Below are 10,905 nucleotides of genomic sequence, written 5' to 3' on the forward strand. Positions count from 1 at the left end.
ATGAGTCGTGTTGCGTAATTTTGTGCCCGCAAGTGCACGGTGTCAAGTTTTAATAAAGTGTGAGTAGATTATCATTTTCACGAGGAGTAATGTGAAATTTATTTAGTGTTTGTAATTAAAATAGTCCTAATTTTATTTAAAAAATCAAATTTTGAGAGATTTGCAAAAAAACCAAATAAACAATAAAACTTAAACAAGCACCCACACAATTTCAGAAAAATATCAATGAGAGAAAATGGTCTAGAGGTTTTGATTTCACCTGGTTTCAACAACAATTATTTGCAATTAAATTATTTTCACGAATTCTATTCAATTAATATCCGAGAACACTTAATTATATTATTTACCTCTCTCGAGCAACAAATAATGTGTATTAACTAAGATCCAATTTCAATATCTCTATTAAAAATCTAGTCTTAGTGATATGTGTAAAACGATGTTCTTCCAAAAGCTCAATTAAAGTTATATACTCTCTCGAGCTATATAAACAATTAACGGTGTAATTTCTATTAGTCCTATTCATAATCGTCTCTCTCGAGTGCTAGATTTCAAATAAATATAACAGTTCAATTATTGATCAAGTAATTTGAAAGACAATCAAAACTAGAAAAACAATTAATCTAGGAGAATTCAATCAAATAAAATTAACAGTTGTAAAAGATGTTTACACCAGGTTTCATCGTCCCTCTAGACTAATAAAATTTAGTTTATAATCAAAATATTGCAAAAACAAATCATGTTTTTAATTCTAGACATCAATTCAATAATAATAAGTTCGAAAGAAATAAAAAAAATCCAAATATTCGACGTCGTGTCCGAACTATTGATCTTCGTCTTTGTTGCTTGATTTCTTCACGTGAATTGCAGATTTTTCCCTTCTAATTTCCTCTCTTGATCTCACGTTCAAGCTCTGATATTTTGTTTCTGAGTTTTTAATGGCGGTTCCTCTCCAGATTTGTGCGAAGGCTCCTCTCCAGATTTGTGTGGCGGCTCCTTTTTATAGTTGTTTAAAAACCCACAATCAAGCCCAATATCACGTCTCCAAATTTTTTCCAAACACTGTAATGTTTCCAAAATTCCTCAGCCCGCAGAAGCGTTAAATCATACGCAGATGCGTGATTCTTTTCCATGTTAGTTTCCTACCCTATCGCGCAGAAGCCTAATTGTTGACGCAGAAATGCGATCTTAAATCTTCATGTTTCTGAAATTTTCCGCATATGCTTCATTTTTCCCGCATATGCGCTTGTTCCTTTCTTCAATTTCTTTCTTTTTCGCATATGCTTCATTTTTTCACGCATATGCGCCTCCTATTTCTCAATTCTCTGCCATTTTCCGCATATGCACCACATTTTCCCGCATATGCGCCATACAATTTTCCAGCTGCACGAATCTCACAATCTAACCGTCGGATTGAGTTGAAATTTTTACAATAGCTTCAAAACATCATGAAATTTATTCTAAACGATGGAGATTTGATTTTTATGCCTCAAACATTCCCAGTAATTTTTTGAATTTCACTGTCCATATTTCGTTTTTCCGCTTCTTCTCGCTACTTTTATTCAAATCCTCATCTCACAAAAACAACAACTAATACGCATAAAATTCACTCCATACATAACAAAATCCAAGTCAAATCATATATAAATTAAGTGCATAAATTGCACTTATCAAATCGTGGGAATCTGATACCATATAAAAAATTTGTGAACGAATGAATATTATTGATCACACAAAGGAGTATATAAATACAAAGTATTGATATCTACTGAAAAAGATAAGTCTAAATAAACTTCTAATATAAACACAAATATACAAGAATAAAATTCTATCAAATCAATACAAAGTATTGATATATACTGAAAGAGATAAGCCTAAATTAGGGGTGTGCAATGGTCGGTTCGGTTCGATTCGGTTTTAACAAATTTCGGTTCGGTGTTTCAGTTTACGGTTTTTCAAATTCCTAATCTTAAACCAAACCATTTTATTTTGGTTTGGTTCGGTTATTTTTATTACGGTTTTGGTTATTACGGTCGGTTATTACGGTTTGATTAACAATTTGACTTATAAATGAAGTTGTATGTTAAATTATTTAAAATAAATATAATAAAAAAAACAGTGATCAAAACAAGTTTTTGATTATCTTAAAACATCAAAATTAAGTAATAAAAATAGGCATAGCTATGATTTTTGTGACCAATTTGTTAGTTATCTTACATATATAAAAATAAAATAATAAAAAATATAACGAATGACGGTTACCAAGTTAGGAACTAACGGTGAAAAGTAAAGAAGGGAGGAGGCAAATCAGTAAACCTAATGAAAATAACATATATTAATTATTTTTATTATTTGTTATATTTTAAATGGTCAGTTCGATTTTTTCGGTTTTTTAAAATTCAAAACCGTAATTGGATCGGAAAACCGAAGTTATCAAAAATCAAAACCAGAACCGACCGAAAAACCATTTAAACCGAACCAAAAAACCGAAATTTACGGTTTGGTCGGTTTTTTCGGTTTGAACCGTTTAATGCACACCCCTAGCCTAAATAAACTCTTAATATAAACACAAATATACAAAAATAAAATCCTATCAAATCAATACAAACACCTAATAACGAAAAATAAAAAAAAAACTTGAGATTCTTAAACACACATCCCATAACAACACAAATACACCATTTACAAAATATTTAGAGTACTTATCATGTTAATATATTTGTATAAACATGACTCCTAAAAAATCTCTTAACACATTAATATGAAATAAATCTTCTTCAAAAGAAATTGAATCCAGTCGACTTCGATTATCGTGCATAAAAATTTAGACTTGATCTGATTTTGCTTCCGAGACTGTCCAAATTTATCCATATAATTCTTTCAAATATATTCAATGATTAAATGATAAAAATATAATTTAGGATTAAAAAACTCTCACATCTTATTCCCACTATCCCACTATCTTAATTTTTAATTATTATTTTTATAAAATTATATTATGTGCACATGCAATGCATGTGTTTAATATACTAGTACCAATAGTTTATTGAGCCCCTATAAATCTCCCAACGCGTCAATCACTAGGAAACAACAGGCAAATACATGCATGCATGATGGAGCCAAGTGTCTCTGTGCGGTGTCTCATCGGCCTTTAAACTCCATACTTTCACCAGCGACAAATTCATATTACCTCCAAACTCGAGCTTTCTTAACCATGGCGGATCCACGGCTCCCGATCGGTTTGCTCATACAAGTTTTGATACTTCTCCCCGTGAAGTCTTTATTGAAATTCAAGTGTGTTTCTAAATCTTGGCGAGATTTGATCACTAGTCCTTTATTCATCCACATGCAACTGAAATCCGACAGAAAGCGGAGTGTTCTTCTTTTGAAAAACATCCCATTCACTTTTTCCACATCACCAAGTGAAGGCGTTCCGGAATTTTCTTTCCACGATCCGAATCACCCCGAATCATTGGTCTCACCCAATCTATCATTTCCTTTATTGAATGATGATCTGAACGACCTTTTGTACAATCAGTCAATCGTCCCAATTCAGGGTCCTTGCAACGGTCTCATCTGCGTCTCTCTGAGAAATGTTGTTTTGTTTTGTAATCCGGCATTGCGGGAGTTAAAGTTTCTGCCCCCTCTAATATTTGCCAATAATTTCACCGGCCAACCCTTAGGATATGGTTTTGGGTTTGATCAAATTTCTGGTGTTTACAAGGTTGTACATATATGGGAACATAGACTGCTGGGTTCTTTTGTTCCTTCGTTTCAAATTGACCTGAATGAAATCCGGGTTGGCTTGTACGATTCCGCCTCCAAATCATGGAAACAAATCGATGCAAAAGTGCCTTACATCAGTCATCCACCAAGTGTTGGAGTCTTCATCAATGGGATGATTCACTGGAATGCAGACACTGCTGTGGGGAAACATCCGTGCATTCTTTGTTTCGACGTTACTTCCGAGACATTTCGACAGATTGAATTCAACGACAGCTTCTTCTTTCCGGCTAATGATAGGAACCGGTGCCTGATGGAGTTAGATGGTTGCATGGCCATGGTTTTATGGGATTCTACCTCAATACCTTATGAAGATCCAATGAATGATGTTGAGATTTGGGTGATGAAGGAATATGGAGTTGTGGAATCTTGGACCAAGCATTTTGCTATATACGCGTGCGGCATTTCTTCCCCTGTTTGTTTTGTGAAGAACGAGTTGTTGCTTCTTCAAATCTTTGACGGTCAAGTTGAAGCTTATACAATCCCCGGAAAAAAGTGCAAGAATTTTCCGTTTCGTGGATTGTTTAATAGTGGGGTTGTTTACGAGGAAAGTTTGATTAGTTTAAAAGATATATAATTTTCATGTTTGTTCAGGTTTTTTGTTTATTGTGTTTTTAATCTTTTCTTGTAAGACCAGAGTTTGGTTTGTTTTCATTTTATTTTATGTTTATGTTGGAGACTTTTTCTATGCAATTTAATGCTTAGTATATCAATTCACATTCATGCTTATGTTTGAGATTTGCAAAACTTGCAGATATCTACAACCCTATTACTATTTTATTACAAATTTTCCTGAGAAATGTGCAAATAAATAATTTAGGTTTGGTTGAATCCTATCTTTAACGCTAATATTCTACTTATTTTGATATTCAAAACTTACATTACAATATATTGTTGAAATAAAAACAAAAATGTATTGTTATTTTGATTTTTAATTAATAAATATCACTATGTAGTTTTTCCGTCATGTTTCTTAACTTGCTTGCTGCACGGTGAGATGGATGATGTTACAATTTGCCGATAATTTTTTATTTAAGTTGAGAACTAAGTAGCCAGTTAAACTTTATAATCAAGAATTTAATTTTGGAGATGATATTGCTTCGTATTGTCGTATTCGTTATCTTGAGAAAGCTAGAAATGGTGAATCATGGAAGTATTTATTTATATACAAAGATTCTAATCACTCACATATTCTTTTCAATTCCGGCCCCGTTTGGTATAAAAAACTACTTTTTTTAAAAAAAAAATGTTTTTTCGTTAATAAGATGTTTGTATAATTAATCAAATAAGTGTTTAAAAAAATAATTTTTAAAGTCAAAATTAAAATTTTTTAAAAGAACAAAATTATAGCTTAAATAAAAAATTTTTAAAAAAAAAATATCTACAAAATTCAAACAATCTCTTTATGTTTTGTGCGTGTTTTTCTCTTGCAAATGATGTTTTCTTCAATGCTTGAGTGTCTATTGTGTTAGCAAATATTTGATTTTGATAAGTGTATTTTATACACTTAATTTATATATGATTTTAATTATTAATTGGTTGTTTTGAGCAGATTTATATGTGTGTTTTGTTATTTTTGTACTTGTAGAAAATTATTGAATTATTTTGGAAGAAAAAAAAAATAAGAATTTGAGAAGAGAAAGGAATTAAAAGAATAAAAGAAAAGAAAATTGAAGAAGAAAGAAGAAAGAAGTCAGGAGAAGAAAAGATCGAGAAAGGGATAATGGGCTTTATTAATGGGCTTTGTTTAAGCGCTAAAGTTTTGTGGTAAGCGCTTAAGGAAAGAGCAATCGCGCAGCTTTCTGGGATTTTGGCAGAGACTCATGCGCGCCCGCCTGAATTTTTGGAGCGCCCGCACGTGGACTTTTAATAATCGGAAAGGAAATTTTGGGCTTTCTTTTATTGGGCTTTTGGTGTGAACATATAAAAAGATCTGATCGTGCAATTAGAAAGAGGTAAGCCGCCACAACAGATTAGCACACATCAGAGAATCAGGGATTGAGAAGTGAAGAATTTCTAGGAAGAATTCTGGGCACAAACTTGAAGAACGAAGACGGAGCTTGATCGACCGGACACGGCGTTGACGACGGATTTGATTCTTATCTTTTATTTATTTAATTCTGAATTCATGTCTGAATTTTTGGACATGTTTTGGTTTTATTCAGAATTTTATTATGAACTAATTTTTTAGAGTCTAGAGGTCGGATGGAACCTGTGTAGACACTTTCATGAATTTTTGATTTTATTGAATTGAGTTTCTTCTAGATTAATTGTTTTTTTTCTAGAATTGATTGTCTTTTCAATTATCTGATCAATAATTGATTTGTTATATTTATTTAAAATCTGGCACTCGGGAGAGGAGATTTTGAATAGGACCAATAGAAAATACACTGTTAATTATTTATATAACTCGGGAGAGTGTATAATTTTAACAGAGCTTTTAAAAAGAACATAGTTTTGAATTGATCACTGCAAGTAGATTCTTAATAGGGATATTGAAACTGAAATGTAGTTGATATATTTTATTCGGCACTCGGGAGAGGGAATAATACACTTAAGTGTTCTTGGCTATTAATTGATTGAAATTCATGAACATTAATTAATTAGGATTGACTGTTGTTGAAACCAGGTGAAATCTAAACCTCCAGACCAATTTTCTCTGATTGATTATATCTGCAAGTTGTGTGCGTGCTATCACAAAAAAAAAATTCTGCTTATTTTTATTTTTCTGCAAAATTCTGAAAATTTGATTTTCTAGATAAATTTTGGACTATTTTAATTACAAGTACTAAATATTTTCAATTTACTCTCTGTGGGATCGATATCTGATTTTATCACTATATTAAAACTTGACACTCGTACGCTTGCGAGTATTTTTCACAACAAGTTTTTGGGTCCGTTGCCAGGGAGTAAATTTTGATTATTTTTTTTAGTCTTGTTACCAATTAGTCTAAATTTTAATTTAGAGTTTTATTTATTTTATTTTAAGTTACTAATTGATATCTTCTTATTTTTAATTGCAGTCTATGCGACAATCTCAAAGTGCGAATTCATTACTTTTTGATCCGGAGATCGAGCGCACTGCATGTGCTTTAAGAAGAACTAGAAGAGAAAAAATTGAAAGAATGACTGAAGAAGAAGTAAATCAAGCTCCCCTGGTTCCAATCAAAGACCACTTCAGACCGACGAACCAGGCTCACTATTCTGAAATCGCTCGAGGGACCATTAACGCCAACAATTTTGAACTGAAACCGACGTTAATCAACATGGTGCAATCAAACCAATTCAATGAAAAAGCTACAGCTGATCCTCACCCGCACCTGCGGACCTTCTTAGAAACTAGCGACAGGGGCACACGCGCTGCGTGTGCAAAATAATTAAAATTTAATATATATTTTAATATGATGCGATGACGTGTTTAGTAAAATACTGTGTGTGATACTACTCACATTAAATATACCCATTGATATTTTTGTATACAATAATTGTATCGCGGTCAATATCATCATCAATATGAAAACCTAGAAAAGTGATAAATGATTTAAATGGAATATCGGCCGCTATTTTAGAAAAATATCGAAAGAATAACACATTCATATATACCTTCACATTGAAACATGCTTTTTCCCCCAATTTTCAATTATTTTTAAAAACAAAATATACAACTTTTAAATGTATCTCATTATAAACATGTGATATAAATATTTGAATCAACGGGTCAGAACCTGTCTTCTTACTTGCGCCGTTTGTCGAACTGCAAGAATAATAGTTATAAACTAAGAATATATATTATATTATATTAAAGTAATATCCATTAAGCATAACATATATTTACCCATTTTCAAACATCCAAAGAAGGAGATGAAATACAGAAGTAATGGTGATTACCTACAAAAGCAATACACAAACAGCCCAAAAAAGACTCATAAGAAAAGAATTCTACAAACATGAATGAATATATAACAAACCTGAAATACTTTATATTCTAATGCATTGATGTTTGATCGTACTCTACATTTAATACCAGTGGACCTATCTTCACAAATTCAGATCACGACATTACACATTATGATCATCCAAGCATAAAATTTTCAGAAGTAAAACTTGGACACGCACATAAGGAACAACACTCATAATTTATTCGTAATCCAACACAAAAAATTGATTAGATCGAAGATAATCCAGCACTGATGAACACAAAAAACGCTATCAGTACAACACCTCTATTAAATTAGAATCCAATATATAAAAACCCATGTGCAGCAGCAGCTAGAGGTGCGAAATGGGCTATGAGCGATGAATGTCTACTCAAACACGATAAGAAATCTTATTATTTGCTTTTTCCATCTATGAACATCAAAACAAAAAAACTCATCTATCTTAAAAACTGAAAAATGATCATTTCTTAATAGTATATAGTCAAGAAGACATCCTTAAATTTTCATAATCGGACTCCCATTGAGAACATTTAACTGTCAATCTACTTGGGTAAGAGAAAAATTTAAATTTTAAGAGAAACAAAGAACCTTGCATTTCCTTTGCGAAATTCCACAAACCGAAATAATAGAAGCTTTCTCCGCTTGCTCCAAATGTATAAAATGAATCATCTATTTCCCAATTGTGGTAAGAATGAGTAAACGAATCATCTATTTCTTGCAAACACATTTAACATAAAATGTGAAACTTTTCCGGAAAATCAATGCAAGAGATATTATTTATTTTCTTGAAATACAACATAAAAGATGCTCAAACATGATTTGAGACTTGACAAATTTATTGCAAAATATGATAAATTTGTGCAAAGTGTAAATCAGAAATATCGGAGAAGAAGTTGGAAAAACGAAAGATGAAAGTTGAAATAATAAAAAATATGGTGTAAAAAACTAACAACGGTTAAACGTATTGACATAAAAACAACATAAAATGAAAATATAAATTAAATTGGCGGATTGTTAAATAAACAATCATGATAGGAGAAGATAATAATAAAATCACAAATCATAAAAATTTTAACTTGACAATAAAGAGAATAAAAAATAAAGATACCCAACAATCAAATTTTTGAAAAATCTTAATTTGACAATAAAAGATTAAAAATTAAAGAAACACATCATAATTCCTTACCATAAGGGAATCCATGAGAAGATGTAAACATATATTCGGTTTCTATGTTTATTAGCAGCAGTCCTTTTGCATGAAATTCCTATACAAACATCAAAATCACAATAAATAACCGGTGACTCGGAGTCATGAAGAAAACACAATATCCCTCAAGTTGTAGCTACATCAACCTAGATCCTATATCAAAAATAAAATTTCACGTATTTGTGCAAAGGCAAAAGAGATCAATCATTTCATGCTGACTTAAAACATGATACCCAACAAATCACCAGAATCACTCATACAAAACAATTGATAACAAAAGTAAAGTTGACATTTTTTTTAAAAAAAGAACAGCTATTTATGCTAAATCACTGACTCACATATAATCATTCACAAAATCTCTGGAAATAAGGTAACATGATCAAAAATCAATGGCAAGCAACATCATGAAGAAATTGTATTTAAAGGATGAATAGATAGCAACCAAATCATGGAAAGTAAAAAATCTAACAGAACCCAAAAGTGATTGGATTTTTTAGAAATCTTTTAGAAAGGTTCGTAGGTATAGATACCAACCAAATCAATGAAAATAAAAAATTTAACATAACCCGAAAATGATTGGATTTTGTCCTTGATTCACCTTGAAAATGAAGGCATATTAAATAAAGTGAAAAGCTTCTTATGGTAAATCGCTAATTCATCTATGAGTTTTCAAAAATCTGTGCAAATGAGATAACATGATTAAAAGTTTTGGATTAGATAGAAAACACACGGTTCAGATTTCTGAGAAGCTTACCATAAAAACTAACACCTCCAACAATTCCGATAAAATTATGTATGTACAGTGTCTATTAACAAATCCAACAATGAACATAAAAACTTAAAGCAGCCCGTGTGAATTAAATAACGAAATAGATCATTGTTAAATAAGTGCTTACCTGTATAGGCTATATCTCAAAAATAGAACGATCCAAAAGACAAATGGTACTAATCAACAAACCTAACAACAAACAATTAATGAGATAGCGTTCATTGAAATTGTTGAATTGAAAATGTAATTTACCGTGAGATCATACACTGAAATGATTGAATTGGGAAGTGTAATAACAAATCAAATGGATGATTCCAAATTAGCAAAACTTAAAAATTGAAAATGAAAAAAACCTACATTTGAAATTAAAAATTAACATTGAATAGATTATGTTTATTGGAAGGGAAAGAAAAAGAATCTAACCGTGAGGTTGAATGAAATTAATTGATGGAACAATGAAGTTGTTAAAAAATTTCTCACACGTAAATCAAGTGGAGTTGATTGTGACTCACTACATCAATCTTGTTGTGGGATGATTTTTTTTTTATTGGCACCGAGAAATTTCTTCAAAAATCTAGCCGCCAGAGAGTGAGAGAATCACCACGTCTGCTACCATATGCCCCACTCTGTATGAAGAAATCGACTTCCTGCAGAAGCTACAACAGAATATTTTGATAATCGATAGTGTTGTGGGAGTGTTTTTTTATTGGTATTGGAAGAAGCAACAACCATCTTGATTTGAGATTTTTCTGTTTGAAAGAATCTAGTGTTCCGATTGTTTGTTTCATGAGAGAAATAGACGGTTTGACTTGAGAAGAACGTGCATTGAAGTGGCGAAATTTTAAAAGAAAACTGAACATACACAATCTATAGTCAAAAGGGAAGAGTGATTTGGATGGGATCAAGAAGAACGTGGGTAGACAAAGGGACAATTTTGGGTATTTGAAAAACAGACCAAGACACCGTCAGTTTTTATACGATGCTTATACTTAATTAATAGTAAAAGATTACCGATACGGTAAAAATTAATGGTGTATCTGAGGATATTATACGCTTACGCTTGTTTCCGTTTTTTCTCAGGGATCAAGCAAGGAGTTGGTTGCAGTCACTGCTGCTAGGAAGCATCACTACTTGGGAGGGGATGGCAGAAAAATTTCTTGCAAAATATTTTCCTCCTGCCAAATCCACCCAACCGAAGATAGAAATCAGCA

General features: G+C 31.7%; 1 protein-coding gene and 1 long non-coding RNA gene across 3 annotated transcripts; one reads left to right on the plus strand and one right to left on the minus strand.

Annotated features, from left to right (window-relative positions):
* The first annotated feature begins 3,211 nt into the window (after nucleotides 1–3,211).
* LOC140861143 (F-box/kelch-repeat protein At3g23880-like) lies at nucleotides 3,212–4,357 on the plus strand. Its single transcript, XM_073264153.1, has one exon. The coding sequence runs from the start codon at nucleotides 3,212–3,214 to the stop codon at nucleotides 4,355–4,357; it is 1,146 nt and encodes a 381-aa protein (XP_073120254.1).
* Nucleotides 4,358–7,409: 3,052 nt separating this feature from the next.
* Nucleotides 7,410–10,420, minus strand: LOC140866975 (uncharacterized). 2 transcript variants are annotated; one of them, XR_012145007.1, is made up of 4 exons: nucleotides 10,207–10,420; nucleotides 9,822–9,883; nucleotides 7,616–7,668; nucleotides 7,410–7,534 (listed from the first exon to the last, which is right to left on the minus strand). It is a non-coding gene; the product is annotated as an uncharacterized lncRNA (long non-coding RNA). The 2 variants fall into 2 exon arrangements; XR_012145006.1 differs by having other exon boundaries at nucleotides 9,822–10,420.
* Nucleotides 10,421–10,905: the final 485 nt, after the last annotated feature.

Source organism: Henckelia pumila, chromosome 4 (assembly GCF_033568475.1).
Source record: "Henckelia pumila isolate YLH828 chromosome 4, ASM3356847v2, whole genome shotgun sequence".
NCBI classification, from domain to species: Eukaryota; Viridiplantae; Streptophyta; class Magnoliopsida; order Lamiales; family Gesneriaceae; genus Henckelia; species Henckelia pumila.